This window comes from Silurus meridionalis, chromosome 17 (genome assembly GCF_014805685.1).
Source record: "Silurus meridionalis isolate SWU-2019-XX chromosome 17, ASM1480568v1, whole genome shotgun sequence".
Classification (NCBI taxonomy): domain Eukaryota; kingdom Metazoa; phylum Chordata; class Actinopteri; order Siluriformes; family Siluridae; genus Silurus; species Silurus meridionalis.
This window is the reverse complement of record NC_060900.1, coordinates 14,022,599-14,046,972: the sequence shown is the minus strand read 5'-3', so window position 1 is coordinate 14,046,972 and position 24,374 is coordinate 14,022,599. Positions and strand designations below refer to the sequence as shown.

At 37.5% G+C, this 24,374-nt stretch overlaps 2 protein-coding genes across 4 annotated transcripts; both read left to right on the top strand.

The window, feature by feature from the left end:
* Window positions 1-1,377: 1,377 nt before the first annotated feature.
* spinb (spindlin b) lies at window positions 1,378-10,731 on the top strand. 2 transcript variants are annotated; one of them, XM_046872310.1, is made up of 6 exons: window positions 1,378-1,592; window positions 4,214-4,273; window positions 5,187-5,238; window positions 5,336-5,595; window positions 5,912-6,145; window positions 10,188-10,731. In XM_046872310.1, exons 2-6 carry the CDS (start codon window positions 4,234-4,236, stop codon window positions 10,370-10,372), a joined length of 771 nt encoding a protein of 256 aa, XP_046728266.1. In that variant the 5' UTR covers window positions 1,378-1,592; window positions 4,214-4,233; the 3' UTR covers window positions 10,373-10,731. The 2 variants fall into 2 exon arrangements, with proteins under 2 accessions (XP_046728266.1, XP_046728265.1); XM_046872309.1 differs by having other exon boundaries at window positions 10,185-10,731.
* An 888-nt stretch (window positions 10,732-11,619) lies between these two features.
* Window positions 11,620-23,028, top strand: csgalnact1b (chondroitin sulfate N-acetylgalactosaminyltransferase 1b). 2 transcript variants are annotated; one of them, XM_046870394.1, is made up of 8 exons: window positions 11,620-11,763; window positions 13,224-14,059; window positions 14,359-14,575; window positions 16,322-16,420; window positions 16,517-16,695; window positions 18,653-18,741; window positions 22,230-22,311; window positions 22,653-23,028. In XM_046870394.1, the coding sequence occupies exons 2-8, from the start codon at window positions 13,456-13,458 to the stop codon at window positions 22,931-22,933; spliced, it is 1,551 nt and encodes a 516-aa protein (XP_046726350.1). In that variant the 5' UTR covers window positions 11,620-11,763; window positions 13,224-13,455; the 3' UTR covers window positions 22,934-23,028. The 2 variants fall into 2 exon arrangements, with proteins under 2 accessions (XP_046726350.1, XP_046726351.1); XM_046870395.1 differs by lacking the exon at window positions 11,620-11,763 and adding an exon at window positions 11,913-12,397.
* The last annotated feature ends 1,346 nt before the right edge of the window (window positions 23,029-24,374 follow it).

Sequence of the window (24,374 nt, the reverse complement as noted above, 5' to 3'; positions counted from 1 at the left end):
GGCTTTCAAAATAAAAGTCACTCGGCGTTTCCTCCTACGCCACTCCGATATATTTATTATACAATATATACAGTATATTTTATATATATATATATATATATATATATATATATATATATATATATATATATATATATATATATATATATATGTATATATATATATATATATATATATATATATATGTCAATGCACATATAACAACAGCACAACATATCTAGTCTAGAATAGATAGATAGATAGATAGATAGATACAACTTTATTGTCATTGCATTGTACAGGTACACAGCAACGAAATGCAGTTTCATTGCAGTTAAGAAGGCTGACTTGTTAAATAACAAATGAGTTAAAGTACAGATAGCAAGAATTGAAGTTATGTAGGGCCTTGATGCAGCCATACGGCCATATTACAGACTACTTTTGAGATAAATAATAATAAATAATGATGCTCAATAATATTTCCATTACTGGTTAAAATCTGGGCATTCCAGGATGGTATATAAAGGAATGTTAGAATGTTCAGCAGCACAGTTGAGCACATATTTGTCCATGAAGGGTATTTTGTGCTGGCACAGCTAGCAGAGAAGTGGCCATATTTAAATTACATGCTACATTAAAAAAATAATAATGAGAAATGTGGCCATTACACAGATGGCTGAAGAGGGTATAGCAAGACTGTGTGTTGACTGTGTTTTTGGGTACTTCCATAAAACTTGCTTTATTTCTGCTGAATAAAGTATTTTTATTTGACCCCACAACCCTTTTCTTTTACTTGGTATTTTATCTTTATTATGAATTTGTTTCTATTGATAATAATTGGCCATGACACTATCACAAATCTTGTGATACTATTCCGTGCTGCAGTGCCTTTGTGTCTATTGTCTTACGTCCTATGATGTTTTTGCACTAAATATCACACACATGCACTTTATGTCGAGTCATATTTATTTTATTGTAATTTTGTGTTACATTTTTTGTTAATTAATATTGTCTTATCCAGCACATTATTGACTTGAGTTAAACACCATTCAAAAACAAAGCATAAATCATTTCTGTGTTTCAGAATAAATATAAAACAACACATTAATTCGTCAACAAAACAATAAAACTAACACTACTAACTATCTTTTCACATAATTATTTACCCACATATAACTTATTTAATAACTATATGTTTGTTCTCAATGTGGTTTCTACATACTGATTTTAGAAGTCTTTCTTTAATTGCTGCACTGTGGATTCACTGATTTAATGCATTTAACATGACAAATGATGTGGAGGAAAAACCTATTAAAGAAAAAAAGACAATGCTCTTATTTATTGATTTTAGCCCCAATACAAATGTAGTGGACGAGTTAAGTGTCGAGGTGACAAATGGTCATTCACGCGCGCATGCGCATTATCACCCGCCGAGAAACCACTTTTCTGGAGTGTGTGAACGCGCAAATTGAACAACGTTGTCTGCGGACCGTTTGTTTTTACACTGGTCTAACAGCAATTCCTTTGCTGCATTTTACAAAAAATGGAGAAGAAGCGTAAACAATAAGCTGGACGTTAACATTTTAAGAAAGCTATTGACCTGCAAACCACTTGTAAGTAAAATTTTATTTACGATTGGTTTGTGCACGCGGAAACACGCAGCGGATTTACTTGTGCACGCAGATAAAGTATAAAAAAACAGTGCTCAAATTGAGTCAAGTCTTATGGGGGGGTTCCCTAGTTGTTGTGTAATTCATATATTTTTTACTAAAATAATCTTGGGGACCCTCCTAAGTCCCAAATACCTTATCGGGGGTCCCGGATCCCCCAGCCCCCCCTAAATTCGAGCACTGATTATAACCCACATTTTTAAGGAACACACCGCCTGGCGGGACATTTATTCAAAGCTGGATTGCATTTGAAAGAAAAGTTTGAATCGGTTGCATCTGTTGCTCTAGAACAGAGGGGCCAAAACTTTTCCCCATGAAGAGCCAAAAATAAAATATAAATCCAACTTGATTGAGGGTCACAAATCTTGCATTGTACCAAACTTTGTATTAAAATGAAACTCAAAACAGCATTGATTTAAAACCAACTAGAATAAAGCAGGGGCAGAGACATTTTATTCTGTTAAATACACATTGGACTATTTAATATTCTTTATATCCATATATGTTCTGGGCATCAAATTATGTTCTTCCAGTATTTTTTTTGTTTTTGTTTTGTTTTCCAAAACATTATTTTTCTGCAGTGCTGTTGAAATAATCTCTTTTTCATTTATCTGGATTTCAGTGTAAAGAAAAAAAAAAACCCTCTGTTGTCTGTTTTGCAGTGTGGTTCTATGTCTGTGTTTTGAGCACAATTGACAGTGTTTATCTTCACTTCATTGTAAATCTAATAAAGCAAATGTTACACACTGATGTGCAATTGGTGAACATTGTGTAAATTAGACTATTTACTTTGTTCTTAGGATGACCACAAAAACCTTTGTTGTTAAGAAATCTTTCTTATTCTTTTGGCTGCTCCCATTAGGGGTCGCCACAGCAGATCAGTTGTCTCCATACCCCCCTGTCCTCTACATCTGTCTCTTTCACACCAACTACCTGCATGTGTTCCCTCAACCCCTTCCATTAACCTACTCCTTGGCCTCTCTCTTTTCCTCCTTCCTGGTGGCTCCACCCTCAGCATTCTTTTACCGATATACCCCATGTCCCTCCTTTGAACATGTCCAAACCATCTCAATCGAGCCTCTCTCACTTTGTCCCCAAAACGTCCTACATGCGCTGTCCCCCTAATAAACTCATTTCTAATCCTGCCCATCCTAGTCACTACCAATGAAAATCTTAACATATTCAGCTCTGCTACCTTCAGCTTCACCTTCTGTCTTTTACTCAATGCCACTGTCTCTAAACCATACAACATCGCAGGTCTCACCACAGTCCTATAAACTTTCCCTTTCACTCTTGCAGATACTCTTCTATCACAGATCACTCCTGCCACTTTTCTCCACCCGCTCCACCCTGCCTGCACTCATTTCTTCACTTATCTAACACACTCTCCATTACTTTGCACCATTACTCCCAGGTACCTGAACTCCTCCACCTTTTCCACCTCTTCTCCCTGCAATCGCACCACTCCACTGCTCTCCCTCTCATTCACATACATGTACTTTGTCTTACTCCTTATGACATTCTTTCTTCTTTTCTCCAGCGTGTACCTTTACCTCTCCAGGCTTTTATTAACATGCTCCCTACTCTCACCAAAACCACAATATCATCCGCAAACGTCATAGTCTATGAAGACTCCTGTCTGACCTCGTCCGTTAACCTGTCAATCACCACTCCAAACAGGAAAGGTCTCACAGCCGATCCTTGATGCAGTCCAACCTCCAGCTTAAACCAGTCTCTCGTTCCTACTGCACACTTCACTGCTGTCACACTGTCCTCATACATGTCCTGCACCATCCTCACATACTTCTGCCACACCAGATGTCCTCATACCACAACTCCTCTCTCAACACCCTGTTGTACGCTTTCTCTAAATCCACAAATACACAATGCAATTCCTTCTGAACTTCTCTATACTTCTCTGTCAACAATCTCAAAGCAAATAATGCGTCTGTAGTGCTTTTCCTTGGCATGAAACCGTACTGTTGCTCAGAGATGGTCACCTCTTCTCTCAGCCTGGCTTCCACTACTCTTTCCCATAACTTTATGGTGTGACTGATTTAACATTCCCCTGTAGTTACTGCAGGTCTGCACATCTCCCTTATTGTTAAAGATCGGTACCAGCACACTCTTTCTTTATTCCTCAGGCATCCTCTCACCTTCCAAAATCTTGTTGAACAATCTGGTTAAAAACTCCACTGCCATCTCTCCTAAACATCTCCATGCTTCTACTGGTATGACATCTGGTCCAACCGACTTTTCACTCTTCATCCTCTTAATCGCTGCTCTCACGTCCTCCTTACTAATCCATTCCACTTCCTGCTTCACCAACTCCACACCATCCAACCTTCTCTCTCTCTCTTATTTTTCTCATTTATCATTTGTTATAAAAAACTTTCCTTAATACAAATAGTATTTTTTTTTAAACAGGCTCTATAACATTATGTTGATTTACACAAGCCTTGTGAACCCTGATTGTGAAAGTTGTTGCAAAAGGATAAATAAATCCTTTTTTATATTGGGTATATACTGTGAGGAAATGGTTAAATTGTACTTTTTTTGTACAGTTCAGCTTCAGCCCCAGGAAATGTTTGGGAAAATGTCGGGTCCAAAAAACTCCAGAAGAGGTAAGTGATTTGTGTGATCTGATTAATAATAAAGAAGGGTAAGATAAAAATGTGTGTCTGTCTGTGTGTCTGTGTGTCTGTCTGTCTGTGTGTCTGTCTGTCTGTGTGTCTGTCTGTCTGTCTGTGTGTCTGTCTGTCTGTCTGTATAGATAGATAGATAGATATTATATGTATTGCTGTTGTATAACAATATAAAATGAACATAGAGCAATACGTCTCAGATCATTTTTGATCATTTATTAATTTGTAATTATTTAAAGGTAAATGTTGAATATATTGATTAGTTAATAAAAGATTCTGCAGAATTCCAAGGCCATATTTTATTGTAAGCAAATTTGCAATATATAGAAATTGTTTATTGACTATTGTTTGAGATTTAACCAAAAAAAAAAAAAAAGTTTTTTCTTATGCCTAATTTCTTCTGTTAAATATGTTCAGAAGACACTGGTGGATTTGCTATAAAATTACACATAACATGTTGCACAAACTTGAGAAGCAATCAAAAAAAAACTTTAATAATAACACAAATACTTTTTTTAATGATATAATTTGTAATGAAGCTTGCTTTATTACATTCGAATTTAAAATGGAAGCAATCTCACAAAAAATGTTTAATACCTTTGGTATGCATTCCTATCGCATTACGGTTTTTAAGTCACCAATTGATACATTTTCCATCTTAGCAACAGAAGTGAAGGAGACATATGATTTGCTATCCATTTATTACAAGCACAATTACAGCAAGGAAATGCTCCCATGAATGCGATTTGAATGATGCTGAAGGCTTTTCAAATTCCTCTGCTCCTCCATTAGCCGTTGTTTTTGACTGATTAACATTTAACGTGCACACATGACTGTAGTACATACATGTACCATTTATTTGTCATCAGTACTTTTTAATATGTAATTACAGCAGAGCGTGTATCTTTGAGTAGGACAGCAATGAAGAGAAAAGGTTCACACAAGTAAGTAACTTGTTAAGTTACACATTATATTAAATGGCACATTAGAATTGATATGCTAGTGGCTATAGCAATGACCTGTTATTTTCTGTTTAAACAGGCATAAGCACAAGCATCGTGTGGCGATAAGAAGGTCAATAAATCCACCTGTACAGAACATTGTTGGCTGCAGGGTAAAGCACAAGTGGAAGGAGGATTGTTTTAGTCCAACATCACATTGGACTGGGACAGTGCTAGAGCAAATTCTAGTAAACCCTTCCCTCTACCTCATCAAGTATGATGGCTTTGACTGTGTTTATGGTCTGGAGATTCTCAGAGATGAGAGGGTTAAAGATCTTGAGATCATGCCTGGAAAAATTGGTACGTATTTTGAAAGAAACATGAAAGCTCATTCATTCAGGTCATCATGAAATTGTTTTGTAGTAGTAGGTACAAGTACATATAGAAATTCAGGCCTAATTTTGCCCCTGAAATGGGGAAATGTCTGATTGATATATCACTACAACATACAAAAGAGATGGAGCTTATAATTGCTATGAACCATGGTGGAGTTCATCATTTTGAAAGCAGTGAATATATCCACAATATCTTTAAAATTGGCTAGGCCTAATGTAAAACACAATGTCACAACCTTGATTAGTGACTTGTATAAACATTATATTATTCTGTACTCTAGATCCATATCGAATAAGTGATGCTCGCCTAGCAGAAACAATGTTGGGTCAAACTGTGGAGCACCAATTTCAGGCAGAAGATGGATCAAAGAATGGCTGGAAAGGGTTGGTGCTTGCCAGAGCTCCCATCATGCCCACATGGTTTTTCATTACTTATGAGAAGGACCCTGTTCTTTACATGTACCAACTTCTTGAGGATTATAAAGAAGGTGACCTTCAGATACTCCAAGACACAGGTGAATAAGTTGGCACTCATGTAAATGAGTCATTTGTGGTGTAATATATATACTTAGCAAAGCTTACTTTGAATTTGAAACAACAAATTCAATGTTGTTTTTAAAAATAGTTGCACATTCATGTTGCACATTCATGTTAAGCAGGTAAAAATTTGTCAAGTTAATTTCTAAAGCACTTTTCACAACAGACATTGTCTCAAAGCAGCATTACAGAATTTAACAGTTAAGGTGAACGATGTGTATTTATCCCTGATGAGCAGCCATGGTGACTGTGGCAAGGAAAAACTGTGTTTCAAGGGGGAACCTGGCATTAACTCACTTGAAACATATGTCTTTAAAAACTATGAAATATAACTAAATCGTTAAAACATTTGTCAGTCTTCTAAAATTAATTCTTATTAGTTTTATCACAAAACTCAGAGCTTAACCTTTCAGTTATTTCTTACATTTTTTGCTCCTGGTGGATGTGTTGTGGTCACATTAGTGGCAGGCCGAGGTGTCCTCCCTGGATCATTCCACCTCTTAATGCCATCATTATGATGCAACGGATATAGAAACCATTAGTATTCTACAGATATGCACTATAACAGAGCTTTACATTACAGACGGGAATCTCATAACCCCGAGAATAAATACTATTACTGAATATGTTTTCCATGCATTTTTGTGCATTTTTTTCTGTGCATTACTGTTTTCCAGGGGATTTTAAATAATGGCAAATTGTGTGGTTTTGTACAAATTCTATGAAAAAAAGCAAAAGTACAAATGGTTAATGAAAAAGCTTAACAGCTGTTATGAACTGTTCTGGCCAATCTTTCCTCATGATGTCCAGTTTTCATGAAAATTCCAGTAAGTATATCTTGAAATTGGCCTTGCAAGTAAATTTTCGACCAAATAAATGTCTTCTACTTTATCAGCCATTTCGGAATGAAAAAAAAAAAAAAACAGCTATAAAGTCTATGCTAATACGAGGTGATTTAATGTCAAATCTTTTAATGTTACAAATATAAAAATGGATGCTAGCATGGTGGTACTATACTCAGTAGTTAATCAAGATGGCAGACAACAATGTTCGTGCACGAAGGCGTAAAACCCGCATATATCTGCAGAACGCTTCAAGCTCAGTATGCTGATGAGACACTCAGCTGCAATAAGACATTTGAATGGTCTAAACAGTTCAAAGATGGCCGCCATTGATCCCGGTTTTGTTGGTTCCCTAATGACGAAGAGAAGCAGGCTATCCTAGGATAGGTCAGGCATACTGACAAATCTTTCTATGTCGAATCGTTCAATGCATCTTTCAATGCTGGAATGTGAAATGTTATTGATCGGTTAAACAGCTTCAAGCAACATGTATTTGAAGCGCAAAACTGTTGATTCTGTAGCCTTCACAGCAGTTTTCTTTAATCTTGGTAAGACATGATTGCTGAAATATGTTGGGATTAAAACTCTTAATACAAAAGACACTCCTGTAAGCAGCACAACTGAGAGAAAAGCAAGAGAATATACTATTGGGAATACAGGTAGTCCCCAAGTTACGATGTTTAGACTTGGTTATCTCTTTTTTTTTTTGGCATTGCCGGACACTGAAACAGAGTGCGTCCACTTGTCCACATGCCCTCTGCCACAAAAGTTTAACGTTTATATATTACGGTGTGTAAATTGCTCTGTATTGCTAAATTATGTATACTACCCTATACTGATCATAATTTTTAAGACTAGTGGGTAGGCTAGGCCATGTCTCGACTTATGATATTTCCAAGTTACAAGTGAGTCATTCGAACGCATCTCAATCGTAAGTCGGGGACTACCTGTAATTTAATACATATTCATGGAAAAAATATATATATTAAAATGCAAATCAGCGATTCTGATGGTGTTTAGGCCAGCAGAAAAGGCCTTGCTTTCACACGGTACAACATTTATGGTCATTGGTCAAATAAGGGGGAATAGTTATTCTTCGATTCAATTAAATGTTAGCTTGTTTAAATAATGATAAATGAATACTCGGACACAGTAGATAAAGGAAACAGCATAGAGTTTATCATTCAATAAAGCATTCAACCTGAGATCAGTTCATTAAGATGCGTCTGAATGATCTTATCTTGATCCAAAAATGCTTGCCTGGATTTATGTCCTTGACATGTTCAGCACTATAGGTAAGCTTTCCTTTATTTTATTTATTATATTACTAACTGAATAATCTTCTGTTACTTCTAATATTTGGAACACTTAGTGATTCATTGCTACTTTTTTATTACTATAACTATGTGCTGGATTACATGCGTGTGCGTGTGCGTGTGTGTGTGTGTGTGTGTGTGTGTGTTGGTCTACACCCAGTACACTTACTATATTGTATCCTACTGGCTGTTTCTGTTGAGGAAGCATCCACACAGACTGATTTTTCTGGGTTTTCCTTCTGGTTCTCCAAAAACCCCTGGCTCCAGTAAGGACATTGATTATGACCCTGCTAGTCCTACTGATTTAACAGCCCTGTTTACTAAATCTATCATCCCTTATGACATGCCTCCAATAAACATCCTTACTTTACCCCTTATCCTGTGTTTTCATTCTGGCCAAATACTGGTGTTTTTAACCAAGGATGAAAATCACTATCACTGAGTGTCCTGATACTATTGAATCAATTACTGTTTTATATACTACAATGAGGATAAGTCATTAAAAAAAGTCCTTATTTCTCCTGATTCTCCTACCAGTGCTTATTACCAGCATTTAAGTACCCCTGGGCAATATATATTTTTTTCTTTACCAAACTGAGAATACGTTTCAACTTTTTCTCTTCTATAGAGAGATTATACCTTTTTGTAAATTTGCCAATCCTTGGGCACTGGACTGCTGCAACAACAGAACAGGTCTGCGGTCAATTAGCATTTGCCTGATATGTAAGCTCTTAGACAAGGTGTGCATCTGTCCTTTTGTTTTGCCCAATTGTTGGCTGGTGTGAGCGCAACTGCCATACTGGGCTACAGTTGTATATGCGAGCCCTGTGTAGGGGGTTTCTGAATGTGTTGCAAATTTAGTGACACACCTTTCATTTTAAGGACATTGTTATGCAGAGCACTCAGCCTATACCCAATCTGTTAAAAACATTCTAACTGAAGTAATTGTCTATGTGGTTGAATCATGTGGTTGATCTTTTAATTCTTTTATATATGCAACTGGGAGCTTTGTCTGGTTTCTCAACTGTTGTCCAGTTAAGAGTACACAAAGAACCTGGTCTTGCAGGGGTGCTAGTTTCTAGAGTTATATGGTGGTTCCACTCTGGACCATGCTGCCTACGATCTTTTGCAACTCACTGGATGTGTTATGGCTTCTTTTTATTTTTGAGTAAGTCAGGAAGCTAAAAAATTGCCCCACTTCCTAATGCATTGCTATTGCAATTGCTTCTAAAGCAGTCATGTGGAAGTGTGCTTAAACAAAGGTTCAAATTTCAATGGTTACATCTTTATGGCAGAATGTATCAGGCTCTGTTAGTTTTTCAATGTTGTGTGTACTTTTGGGGTGTAGCGGTACACGTATTCGTATGTACATGCGGAACATAGTTAAAATCTGAGTTTCCTCAAGACCATATTAAGTGGTGGACCGCATGTTTGTTTGGTCTATGTCCAGTTTAAAGAATTTATCTTAAAAGGAGGTTTTCCAAAATTTCCAAAATCCGCCATGGTGCACATATCCGGCGATTAGAACCGTCCGTGTGGAAACATAGCAAAAGTTAGGTTTGGTGTACTGATGATTTACGGAATTTACAACACTATCTTAACTTTAAAACATTTACAGGAATATTTTGTCTTTGTGCTCTATGTTGAGTATGGCTTTACTAATAAAAAAACATACATTTGTAAAATAAAGCAGTGAAGGCCAGGCAAAGCATTCTAACCTTTGGTCATGGCTTACAGAGTTTAGGAGGGTTAAAGTATTACAAAAATTTCTTACATTTATTACAATGTTTGTCCTTTTACTTTTGAACCTGCAAAAATTGAGGGATTAGAAAATCATTTAATTAAATCCTATTTTACAGAAGACTCCACTAAAGTGAAAGAGACTGGTGAAGCTTTTGACAGTCTTGTTGGAAGGCAAGTGGATTATGAGAATGAGAATGGCGCACAGAGAACCGGCACAGTTATTCATCAGGTTCAGGCTAAGCCATCCGTCTACTTTATTAAGTTTGATGATGACTACCATATCTATGTTTATGACATGGTTTGAGTTGACATTTGTCACTATGATGCATCAACTTTTTTTAATGCGGTTTCTGTAAATATGTTGCATATGGCTGCTTTTCGGTTCATTTATATTTCGGCTATCTAAAACAAATGCCCTTTGGGAGATGGACATTTAACTCATGTTGTTTTTGTAATAATTATTTGTGATATTGACTGGTGCCTCCTTGCTTCCTTGTGGGTATGCAGCAAATTGAAACTTGACTGGTGGTAATTGTTTATTTTGTTAGTTTTTTGTTTGCTTATAGATGTTGCTCCGTTTAGTCTTTTTTGCACTTGTACATTATATTGTGGCATTAAGTACTGAATTGTTCTCTATTAAAGGAATAAAATCTTTAATATTAACTGGGCCTCTTTGTGGTATATTTATATTGTGATCTATTATTCTGAATGTTATAAAATAACATGTATGAAATAAAAAAATAATTATCAAAAATAATTAAATTACATGGCTCCAAATCGCTTCTGGAAGCAACTTTAGCACATGAACTGCAACTTTAGCTTCTCACAAGCCTAAGATCATTGTCTGCAAATGTCAACTAGAGTGGTGTAATGCTTAAAACTCCATATTAATGTCAATAGTTTTGGAATGGGATATTTATAAAGCTCAAATAGGTGCACAAAGTTTAAACTTTTATTCCTAATTGAAATGTATGCAGGTAAAGCAAAATTAAAATGTTTGCAAATATAAGTGCAGCCTTAAATACACACACCCTCTAGCGAACAAAGTAATATTATTTGTATTGGTGTAAACATTAAGCAAATAAGGGAATTTTTTGCCAAATGAACATTGTTATTCCGCTGCTAATATATTTTGCTTATATGCAGAAATGTACAATCCAGTGTGTACACAATTATATGGCTTATTGACATTTTGTGCTTGCATGTCAAGGTCATCTCCATTAAATCTTTAATTGCAACCGCAAATATTAAAAACTAGATGCTGTATTATTTACTCCTGCTTATTTACTTCAGTATCATTAATACTGAATACCTATAAACTATTCATCATTCATGTATTATAGCAGATGCTTGATGCCTGATTAAATGCTGAACACTAAGAACAAGAACATAACAGGCTACATACATACATACATAAAACAAAGATAAACAGTATAAAAAATTACATCAAATTAATATTAAAGCACACTATCTTCTACTGATTTGTTTTCTTTATTAAACGTGCAAGTGATTATTTTATCTAAATTGAACACTGCAATTTTGGTGTTCTTCATAGAAACCTTAAAGGAATCTAAACGGAGACATCTGGAGAGCAAAAAGTGGCATAATAATTGGAAGAAAATGTTTACATACACCTAAGCTGAAGATATACAATTTTTTCTACAGACTATTTATGGAAGCAATGTGTATTTGACAGTAAGTTTGCACAACAAAACTTTAGTAAGGGGATCATTTTGGTCATACCCCATTACTATCAGATAATACTGGTACAAAATTGTTTATATGTAATACTAAGCTTTGTTTTTATGCCTAAAAATGATTACACGTGTTTTCAACAAATATAATTTACCTATTTTTGTTCATAGTCATATTTGAGTAGTTTGAACTTGTGAAGTCTGTTAATACACTTTGCTGGGGCTATAAGCAGTATAAGAAAAGGCTGTTTTAATGATTGTATTTCTGTAGTAATTTCTTTCCCTTTTTTAAATCATGGCCCATTTTTTCAAATCAGAATCCGAGTATATGGTTGAAAGTCAAATTCCTTGGTGTAATGCATGTGCTGAACAACTCTGCTTTCATAGTTTTTACAGGGGAGGAGTTTGGTGTAAAAGGCAGAACAGAGCAGGCACTCAGTAGCACACTGAGGCCTTTAGGGTATCTTACAGCAAAATTAGGGTTTACTTTGACTTGCAGATACATAGTCGTGTTAAGTATCCTTAATACAAGCACCAAGTTGGTCAAGTTAATAGAAGTTTACATGGATTAATTGCTGATTTGCAGTGAAGATTATGCTAGTCAAGAAAGCAGCAGAACATACATCACATGATTAGTAAGTACATGATGCAAATGCCTCTAGTTGGATTTTTGAGTTTATTCTATACATAAAATATCTAGATGTTATATTTATGGCACATGTAAATTGATAATGTAAAGAATGTCCTATAAGCCCTAAAGATTCGTATTAAATGTTCCTTAAGGTTTTGAAATCGAACAATTATTATTCCTGTTGGAAAAAGACAGAAACCACCAAGGATCTTTAGCTTGTAATACATTTTAAGTCCTTATATATTGTAATTTAAACCATTTTCACAGAGAATGAAAATTATGACTCACTTATATAATTGTCCAGCTATGTTTTATAATAGATTAAAAAAAAATTATTATTATAGTATGTGTGGTTATATATCACATTTTTTAAATGAAAAAGATTTTTTTGAGGAAAAAACTGACTACTCATAACCACTCCAGAAAGTGAAGTCTTTAAACATAGCTAGAAATATGTGGATGGCCAATATGTATAATTGTGCATGTTGCTCTTACAACTGCTTCTTTATTAGCAGTGTAGTATGTGATTTACATGAATGGGCTGGTTATGTTGGTACTGAATACTGAAGTCTTCATAGTCAGTCATCCTAAGATCACTCATTGCTCAAATTTATCTAGTACCTAATATTTACTGTTTTAGTTTTTAAGCATGAAGTACACTTAAAAGTATTAAAATGGTATTTTTTTAGAACATGGCAGGAAAATATGTAATCCATATAATCTATGAATACACAGTAAAGAAAAATAATCATATAAATAATCATAGTTAATTATAGCTTCATGTAAACTGTTAAACTTTGTTATTCTATTTTTCCTTGATACTGATATAGATGGATTTGGTTATTATGGATGAATACTCTTGGTGATGTGGAAAGACAAAATCAACATGAAGAAGGACAGAGACATGAAGATGCTTAAAGCCAGTCAAAAGAATCTCTTAAAATTGAAAGAAATTTGCAAAATGAGAAATAACTCACTTATATGAGTAAAAGTATTTCACCTACTCCAGGCTTTATTAACACATAAAATAGCCTGGTTAAAAAACAAACAAAAAACGCAGCTATGCTGAAGAGTTGGTTTGTAGCCATGATGGCCCGTACAAAACTTCTGATTATTTTTGCTTTTTGTGTTGCACTATTCCTATATAACCGAGACTGCAGAACTCACAGAAATCAGAATCAACAAATTTTACTCAAAAACACCATGGATGATATAAAATATCAAGCATTACTGCAAGAACATGAGGAGCAATATCATCACTATACTGCAAGCCTAAGAAAGCAGATTATGCATTTAAAAAATGTTCTCATAGAGAAAAGACATCTACAGTCTGTGCAGCAGGCTGCTATAATGCATCCAAAGGAGCTGGAGGAAAAAAACAAAAGTAACTCGGAACTGAAGATGTTTCTTCACCAGCAAATGCATCGTATGAAAAGTAATGTGAGTCTGAATTTACCAAACGAATATGCTGTGGTTCCGTTTGAGTGCTTTACGCTTCACAGCGTCTATCAGCTTGAAACCGGGCTCACAAAGCATCCTGTTCGGAAAAATCTTCGGCAGGATATAGCTGGGGCATTAGAAGCAGCTCTGCATATCCTTAATGGTCCAAAAGATAAGGATGACCCTCAAAATCGTAAGATGTACTCTCCACGGGATTTCTTTGAGGGTGAGATTAACTATAATTTCTACCTTTAATTCATTTTTTCAGATGCTTTGATCTTATAAGGGTTGCAAGTAAAGTAGAATATATTCCAAGCTTATAAAGCTTTTTGTGAGGTAAATTTAAGGTAATTTAAAGTGCAAATGAAAGAACAACAATTACGATGAGTCAGTGCTTTTACACAAATCAGAAGAATAAAAAAATCTGTTTTGCACTTTACCTTTTTCTGAAAGTAACATTATTGACTGCTTCTTTCTCTGTTTATTTTCACTTTGTTTTGTTTTTTTCATGTTGCACTACACCAGGAATCTTTTATTCTGGTCAAGATAAAGGATCTCTATATGATCTTACATTTAGAGATAATATTTCTCAGGACTTCAGTAGGCTGGAGCTCTTTCGGCCATTTGCACCTCTGCAAAATGTGAAGGAAGAAGCAATCGACACCTCTAGGATGCTAATAAATATAATTGTGCCATTGGACACAAGGGTTGATACATTTCAACAGTTTATGAACAATTTTAGGTAGGATTCAACTGTACAATTCAGATCCCAATACATTTTGTTATGCTAAATTGAAATTCTACACAAAACTAATTATTGGGACATAGTAGAACATTCTTAAAATGAAGTAAATACAACCTCAGATGACCAACACATGATTTTTACAAAAATAAAGCCAAAATGGAGAAGCTGTGTGAGAAAATCTAGGTACAATCTTCCCATGAGTGGATGTCCCAGGACATTCACCCCAAGGTCAAAGCAATGCTTAGTAAAATTGTAAAAAAAACATGTTATATCTTAGAGAGTACAGTATGTTAAATGTGAAAGTTTAAGACAGCACAATTAGAAAAAGACTAAACAATGGTTATGGTTTGTTTGGAAAGGTTGCCAGGTGAAAGAATTTTCTCTTTACAAAAAAAGATAGCAGCATGGCGTAGCTTGCATTTAAACAAAGTGATGAGACCAAAGTGAAGATGTTTGGCAATAATGCACAGAGCCAAATTTGACAAAAACCAAACACAGAATATCATCACATACACCTCATACCAACTGTCAACACTGTGCGATGGAGTGATGATTTGGGCTTGATTTGCAGCCACATGATCTGGGCAACAGTCATTGAGTCAACAATGAACTCCCGACATTCAATGAGAGGCTGTCTGTCTGATAGCTAAAGATGGGCTGGTGTTGGGTCATGCAACAGGATAATGATTATATTTACACCACCAAATCTTCTACGGAATGGCTGTAAAAGAAAAGATTCAAGGTGATTCAATGGCCCAGTCAGTCCAGAAGACCTTATTAAAATGCTATGGTGGGACCTTAAATTACCTTGTGACGTTAACAAATAAAAAAAAAGCCTAAAAAGTTGTTCTACAAGCTACTATACTTAGCTTTTTACATATGGCTTACCCATTTTGGCTTTATTTTTTTTTAAATAAATACAGTGGAACCTCGGTGTACCCACTGCTCGTGTTCCCATATGCTCATATACACATGTTAATTTTTTCTATAAGAATTAATGTAAAAGCATTTATATCCGTTCCCAGACCTCAGGTGATTGCTTATTTCAAAAAAATAATGTTATGCCTAATTTAACACACAAATATACTTGTAACAAAGTATAAACAAAAAAAGTAATACATTTAATCATAAAGAAATTAACTTTTTGTTCTTTATGATTGTACTTACTATTGAACTAGACATGTTATAGTGCAGACAAAGATCTCATATGTGTACACCAGGTTCATGCTTTTCTACAATTTGTTTCTGTATTTTAATGGTTATTCTTTTTACAACACTTATTGGCACCCATGATGCTAAATTTATAGTAAAAAAAAAATAAAATGAAAAAAACAGACATAAAGCACAATATGCACACAAGAGAACGCTGAGAATGTACTCAGAACAAAGTGTAGGAAGCGACAGAGCATGAAGTGTGGGGAAGGAGGTGACATGTGAAAAGCAGAATGTGTGACTGGAACCAAACGTGTCAATAGAAATGCTCGTCTTCCCATTACTCCTTTAAAGATTTTTACTAATAGAACCACTTGTACACCGATATTCTCTTACTACAAGGCACACGTACACTGGGGTTCCACTGTAATTACGTTTTGTAAAATATTATGTGGTGCTGTTTATCTGAGGTTGTATTTGTTTATGATAAATATTTATGATGTCCTGATTCATAAAAATCATAGAATGCAAAGAGGGTGTACTTTCTTTTTGCCTTGACTGGATAATTTCCATTCTTTCCATTCCTTACAGGGAGATTTGCGTTAAAGATGAAAAAATCCATCTTACTGTAGTAAACTTTGGAAAAGAGAAGATAAGTGAAGTAAGAAGAATTATAGAAATTGCTGCAAGGTATCATGGGACTTTTTGATCTGTGTATATAAATGTATAAATGTGTGTAAATAATAAATAAAGAGGTTAGGATATTTAATTATATATGTCAAACAGGAGAATGAGATCAAGGAACTTTACTCTAATCCACTTAAATGAGAAGTTTTCCAGAGGAAGAGCTTTGAACATAGGAGCTCGAGCCTGGAAGAAAAGCAATGTCCTCCTCTTCTTCTGTGATGTCTATGTTCGCTTTACCTCTGATTTCCTAAACTCGTGCCGCATCAACTCCCAACCTGGTAGGAGCACTTTTTTTGTTGTTGTTGTTTTTTTTTGTCTTTTATATTTTTCATTGCTGTATTTATGTGTATGTGAAAGTAGGGTAAGATGAGCCATTTTTACTTATCCGATCCTCAATAAGGGAAAATAAGGTAGAAGTACTATGAATGATCTAAAATGAACAATGGAACATCTAACTAAATTTGTGGAAGTTTCCTATCAATTTAAAGTGTCAGAAAGCATATTCTGTATGACAAAGTGTTCTAAAGAGATGGCTTCTTATTTAAAAAAAAAAAAAAAGGGTTCCTGTGGCTCAATTTGCCCCAGATTAGGGGTAAATTGATCTAAATTGCACAGTCTGGGGGGTTAGGGTTAGTAAGCATTCTAACTGAACATTTATAGAATCCATTTAGAATTTTAAAGTTAATTTACCTAAAACTACTTTAAAAACTAATTTAGCTTATCAATAAAAATTACATTATGAATTAATTAATTTATTTATCCATTATTGTATAATTACAATTAGATGCATTTATTTTATTAAAGCTAACTTAAACATAAATCCAAACAAATTAAGTTAAAAAAAATTATATATTTAATTTTTTGCATTTCTAAAACAATGTGTAAATGTCAACCTTCACAAAAACAGACTAAACAAGGAATTTGCTTCATAAAATTTATAACTAACTTATAATAAACATTTGAGACTAAGTCTAAAACTAAATAAAGAACTGCTGCCTAAATTAACATTTTCATGACATATGTTAAATGGCAAAACCAGTACTTTTTCACTTTTTCACTGTAAGCAAACAACAACTACAGATTGAAGTCAAATGTAAATGATTATTCAACATTCCATTCATCAAGGTTACAGTGAAATATAAATTGTTGCTCCCTGTTAGCAGTTCCTCCAAATGTTTGAGTTTGAGGTAGATTCTTCAGCACATCACTTTGTGGAAAAATCCCCTCATCATTTTCCTTAATTGTAAAAGTGATATTCTGATTATCAGTCCGCCCCAGGATTTTCTTTATGAACTTAACATTTACTTCATTGCCCTCAAGGCTCTCAACCAAGACAAAGCAATGGTAGCTCTTGATTTTAGTATCAAATCTTGCTCTAAGAAAGTCCCCAGCTGACAAATCTGAGATGACTGGTTTACTTCTATCATACTCAAATATTTCATCAAATGGGATGGGAAAATAATCTCTTCACACAAGACCCACACAAGGTTTGTACCGTTGGATGTTCTTTTGGGTAGGGCTAGGATTGTAGTAGGAGACACATATTCAAGTTTCATGGTCTCCAACTCTTTCCCACTTGTTGAAGGTTAATGCAGCTTAGCAAAGATGGAGGTTGAAGGCATCTCAGCATTGATGGAGTTTGAAGGCAGCTCAGCAAAGGTGGAGGTTAAAGGCAGCTCAGCAAAGGTGGAAGTTAAAGGCAGCTCAGCAGAGGTGGAGGCTAAAAGCAGCTCAACAAATTTGGAGTTTAAAGGAATGTGTGCTGACTTAATTTACCCCTGAGCATTTGGCTCACTTTGCCCCATAGTAACAGTTTTTGAAAAATCTAGCTAGCTTACCGTTTCAGGCTAATATTTAGCTAAATGATTTGCATGGATTTGAACACTGGTAACTCATCAACATGCATCATAAATATTTTTAGACCTTGATATGCTTGTTTTGATGTAGCAGCTATTACAGCTTACATGCTAAAATTTTACTTTGACAAGCCAAAAACAGTTTTTAAATTAAATTGATGCTTACTTCTCCCATGTGCTTTTCCTTTTGGCAGAAATGATAGATAGGTCCAAAATGTATGGCCATAGGACAATACAAGTATTTGGTTGCCTAGACACAGGGGGTTCAACTTACCCATTAAGCTCATCTTACCGCACTCTCCCCTATCCTGTAACTTTGATTCTGTCATGACTGATATGTTTGGTGGTAGCGGTAATGTTTTTTTTTTGGATCTTTTAGGTAAAAGAGTCTATTACCCCATACCATTTAGCTTGTACAACCCAGATGTAATTTATGGAGACCATATACCAACGTTTGATAAACAGCAGGTAAGCAAAAACATAAAAATAACACCTCCTTTTCAGCCTGCTTGAGCACTTACGGCATTGCCGCCTCCTTTACAGAGGAACCGCTTCCTTGCAACCTGCTACTTAGAAATGGCGTCCATCTTTCAAACACGTATAAGGAGGCCAGAAACCTCCAATCAGTGCCAGATTGTCCTCAAGGCTTGCCCTGATAACACTCCGGCGTTTTTCCCAGTTTAATTTAACTCTCTGTCACCGACCTGTTTCTGTCTATCTATTCTGTTCAACGGCTTCCCGACCGCACCTGTTTTCCTGACTCTCCCCTCAGCATTACGGATCTCGGCTCTGCTTTGCTCGCGCTCCGGTTCTCGGCTCGGCTCTACTCGCGCTCAATGCGCGCCGGTAGCCAGCTCGGCTCGGCTCGCATTCAACATGCTCTGGTTCCTGGCTCGGCTCTGCATGCACTCAACGCGCTCCGGTTCCTGGCTCGGCTCTGTGCGTGTTCAATGCGCTCCGGTTCATTGAATCGGCTCAGAATCGTCTCTCCTCGTGCTCTGCATGCTCCCATTTCTAGCGTGGCTCTTCCCACTCCCAGCACCGTCACGGCATCCACCTTAGATCCAAAACCCGAATAGCTGACAGAACAATCTGGCCAATAATTTTCGGGCAACCCAGACTCCTGCAGCTTTTTATCATGCAGTGCGATTTGATTTTCAGTATGATTCTCAATTCGGTGTGGAGCGCTCCAAGGTGGCCTACGTCATTTCCCTCCTGTCAGGTCGAGCCCTAAGGTGGGCCACCGTGCAGTGGGAAAGCCATTCGGCTAACTGCACCTCATTCGCCGCACGGCCTTTTCTGCTGAACTCCGAAAGGCAAATGCTCAGGGGTCCATGCAAAATGCTCAAATCCATGCAAATCATTTAGCTAAATATTAGCCTAAAACGATAAGCTAGCTAGATTTTTCAAAAACTGTTACTATGGGGCAAAGTGAGCCAAATGCTCAGGGGTAAATTAAGTCAGCACACATGCCTTTAAACTCCAAATGCCGGCCTTTCACACGGCCAAACTCCGAAAGGTTTTCGGCTCATCTACGCGACGCAAAGATGCCGCCCACTTCCTGATCTCGGCCACACAGGGGCATTGCTCTGTGAGTTCGCGGCTGACTTACAGACCCAGGCCATTGACAGCGGATGGGCTCACACGGCACTTTATGATACTTTACTCCAGGGCCTCTTCTCTGCTGTTAAGGACGAAGTCGACGCTCGTGATCTGGATTCTCTGATCTCTCCTTGGCTACATGCATCGATCGGCGCATAAGAGAGCGCCACCGGAAGCGTCGTTACCCCGCTCAGGCTCTCGATCCTTACTGTCCTTCCCCTACATGCAGTTCCCCACCTCATGCTTTGGGTCCCAGCACCCACTCTCTCCGCCTGACCCCCACTGAGAAGGAGAGACGTTGGTCGCTGGGTCTATGCCTCTACAGCGGAGGTAAAAGGCACATGTCCGCATCCCATGGATGGGAGCACCCACAAGCCCCTCTTCCCCCGCTCCCTCCAAACCCACCATCTTGGTCCACCTTCAGGCCCTGGAAGCATGGAATTGGCTGCCTTCGTCGACTCGGGGGCAGACGCCGAGTTCATCAGCCTCAAGCTTGCCAAGCAACTACAATTCCCCAAGGAATCCCTACCTGAAGCTCTGCTAATCAGAGCCCTGGACGGCAGCCTTTTAGACCAGGCCACTCACCGCACAAAGCCTCTACTTATGTCAGTGGGGGAACAACATCAGGAGTCGCTTTCCTTCCTGGTCATCTCCTTGCCCCAAGCCCCCATCATGCTCGGGTTCCCTTGGCTGCAGAAACAAAACCCACGGGTGTGCATTGCTTTGGCCACTGCCTCGCCTTCCCCCCACCCGAACCGCTGCCGGTTGTCACTCCCAAGCACTCTGATTAAGCATCGGTTCCTGAAACCTATCATGACTTTGCGCCCCACCAACACTTTGACTGTACCTTTAAGCTGCTTCCCGGAATCAGACCCCCATGGGGTGATGGAGGGAGCACCCACAAGCCCCTCTTCACATCCAGATGGCCAATTTCTATCGCCGCTTCGTCAAGGGTTATAGTTCGGTGGCGGCGCCCCTTCACCACCTTTTTCTTCTGGTGCCTTAGCTCCTCGGAACGTAACTACCTGGTGGGCAAAAGGGAGCTCCTTGCTGTCAAACTGGCCTTGGAGGAATGGCTCTGCTTGCGTTTAATGCGCTCGGCTCTGCTTGCGCTCAACGCGTTCTGGTTCCTGGCTCGGCTCTGCTCGCATTCAACACGCTCCGGTTCACGGCTTGGCTCTGTTCGCGCTTAACACGCTCCGACTTCCAGCTCGGCATCCTTGCGCGCTTCAGCTCACTGAATCGGCTCAGAATCGGCTCTCCTTGCACTCTGCACGCTTGCATTTCTGGCGCGGCTCTTCGTGCTCCTGGTACCGTCGCGGAATCTGCCTTGGATCCTAAATCTGAATAACTGATACTCCTTACCACCAGGAGCAAGATAAATTACCTGGATACATCACTGTGCACACACATACCTTCTAACAGTGTAACAAAGTGATGTATGATGCACTTTATGCAAAGACAGTGAACAGACACACATTACTTGGGTTGAAGTTGTTCGTCATCCCCGACCTTTAGATTATGCTACGGTACTTGCATAACTAGGGTTGTGCTAATTATTTGTCAGAAAGCCAAAGATGCTATAGTATAGAAATTCTAGTTACATAAGAATTCAAATTTAAGCAAAAAAACATTATCATAAAAATGCAATTTATTAAAGACAGCTTTCTTAAAAATAAAGATATATAGAGTTTAGAATAAATAGAGTACATGACTCTAAACTGACATTAAAGTTCAAATATGCAAATGCTTATATGCAAATAAATAAGTCAAAGTACCATTTTGCTAGCCAATGTTTCTCCAAAAACAGTTGGGAAGCCCTGTGAAATGGCAATAAGCTTGCCTTATATTTGTTACTAACCGGATGATTAGGTGGACCTTGTATTGAACTACACCCTGTTGCTTTTTCAAGTTGTACAAAGTTTATATCATTTTCTATGTGTGTAAATAACATAAAAAAAATGAATTACCCTCTGTACAACTTTGCTTGGTTTGTATAATCAACACTGTTTTGCCAGTCATTGATTGTATTTCTATTATTATCTGGATGTGGGTAATGTTTTATCAGCACCAATCTACCAAGGCCTCGGTGAGAACAATGCATGGAAAAATAATGTATAGAAATGGAAATTATTGCAATTACTTTGCTATAAGCCTGTTTGTGAACATGTGCACACTCGCTAGAAAGTGTCTAGTTGGTTTTTATTCACTGGTGGTTATCATTTATTCAGAAAACCACACCTAAATAGAATTTTTCTTTCCTCATACAAATGTATTTTCTTTACAAATGTAGTATAGAGTGTAGAATTGTATTACTTCTGCATCTGTTTTGTGCACTATTGTTTTTTCAACAGGTAATCAATAAAAGCACTGGATTCTGGAGAGATTTTGGCTTTGGAATAACATGTCAGTACTTGTCTGATTTTACCAACATAGGTAATCATATTTTACACAAAATTTCTAAATGTTTAAAAACAATTTTTTTTTTTTTTTTACAAATATTGTTTTAGAATCGTTATGAAATGTCCCAGGCATCAACCAGGTACAAGTGCCATTGTAATTTGTTAATTACTCTGGAACACATAATCATGACCCATTTGTCATTGGCATTATTAAAAAAAGAAAGTAAGATCATACAAATTGTAATTTGCACAAAATTTTGGTTGCATTTTAAACTGTTCGTGAAATCAAAAGAATTGTCTTTAATATCACGTGTGAAAGAATATATTATAACACATTCTAATATCCTCCTTCACACCATTTCTTCCTATCCACAGGAGGTTTTGAAGTAAACATCAAATCTTTGGGGAAAGAGGATTTGTACTTGTACAGAAAATACCTGCACAGCAATCTAATGGTAGTGCGTGCACCTTCACGAGATCTCTTCTATATGTGGCATCAGATAGTGTGTGCAGAAAATCTATCCACAGAATCATTTAATGAGTGCATACAGACTAGAGCCATGAATGAAGCCTCTCATAGTCAGTTAGGACAACTGTATTTTCAACAACAAATTGAACATTTTTTACACAAATACAATCGAACAGAAACCCCCTAATAGAGAGGAAGACATTAAACATTCATGCACATAATACTACAGTGGAACCCGGTTATCTCGCCCTCGGTTATCTCAACAACCCTATTACGTCGACGTTTTTGAAGTGGAACCGCCAAATTCTCGCTTTGTCTAAGCATTTTTTATCGGTTATGTCTTTTTTTTATGTCGCCGAACCCTGATATCTCGAGCACAAGGGGGGAAAAATTTGCCATTTAACGTCGGTTATCTCGGTGCAGCCGCAGAAGAACTCGCGGAAGTGGCGGAAAAATCAAAGCTTACAGCTGCTACAGGTGTTGTATTGTATACTGGTGAATCTCTGCTGTTAGTTAGTGCACATACTAACATGTCTTTTGTTGTTAAATGTTATGCGATGAACAGGAGGCGAAAGCCGCGCTTGGCGGCGCGGAACGTGGGATGAGCAAAAGCATAGAATGAACACCGGCAGGATCGGGGGGGAATCCGCGGTGCGCTTTGGGAAGAAAAGAGCAGCCGTTGAGAGAGTGCCGGTGGGAAGGCACGGACCGGGATACGCATGAGCGATAACATTGACCGCCGTGAACCAACATATACCAACAATAACGGACAGTGAGAGTGTGGAAGTTTAAATAGGAGCTGGTGATGATGATAAACGAGCACCATATGTGCGCGATTGAAGCCGCGGGAGCTTCAGAGAAAGCGGCCGAGAAAGCACCTGACACGCTGGAGGGGGGCGCCGAAGGGGGCGTGGCAGGGGGATTCCTGACAGATAAACATGTACTGTATGTATTTTTATAGAATGACTTCATCAAACAAATCGCGGCAACGCTGTTGTGTAAAAAACCCCTTCAAAAACACGTGCATGCACATTCTCATTTATTAACGCACATCATGTACATAAAGAAATTTCAAGCACGTTAATATACTGCCGCCATTTTGATTTTCGTTTATCTCGATCATCGGTTACTTCGATGCTTTTTGCCGACCCCCTAGGACATCGACATAACCGGGTTCCACTGTATAATGCTATAAACACTTTAATTAGTCTTGTTTGTTATTTATTTGTATAAAGCTTAAGAAAATGTATGTAACTAGTTCAGGTATCCCAGACACAAATCCATAATGACACGCATTTGCTTTCTTTTTTAAAAATCCTTCCACTCTTCTCCACCCACTCCACCCTGCCTGCACTTTTTTCTTCACTTCTCTAACACACTCTCCATTACTTTGCACTGTTGGGCCCAGGTACCTGAACTCCTCCACCTATCCACCTATTTTCCCTGCAACTGCACCACTCCACTGCCCTCCCTCTCATTCACACACATGTACTCTGTCTTAGTCCTTTTGACTTTCATTCCCCTTCTCTCCAGCATGTACCTCCACCTCTCCAGCATGTACCGCCACCTCTCCAGGCTCTTCTCAACCTGCTCCCTACTCTCACCACAAATACCAATATCATTCGCAA

Bases quoted from the DNA above. Each gene is read 5' to 3' on its own strand.
- spinb (XM_046872309.1), top strand. From the start codon at position 4,234: ATGTTTGGGAAAATGTCGGGTCCAAAAAACTCCAGAAGAG. The intron at 5,239-5,335 runs GTAAGTAACTTG...CTGTTTAAACAG, and splicing joins AAGAGAAAAGGTTCACACAA to GCATAAGCACAAGCATCGTG. The intron at 6,146-10,184 runs GTGAATAAGTTG...CCTATTTTACAG, and splicing joins TCAGATACTCCAAGACACAG to AAGACTCCACTAAAGTGAAA.
- csgalnact1b (XM_046870394.1), top strand. From the start codon at position 13,456: ATGCTGAAGAGTTGGTTTGTAGCCATGATGGCCCGTACAAAACTTCTG. The intron at 16,696-18,652 runs GTAGGAGCACTT...TGGATCTTTTAG, and splicing joins CCGCATCAACTCCCAACCTG to GTAAAAGAGTCTATTACCCC. The intron at 22,312-22,652 runs GTAATCATATTT...TCCTATCCACAG, and splicing joins GTCTGATTTTACCAACATAG to GAGGTTTTGAAGTAAACATC.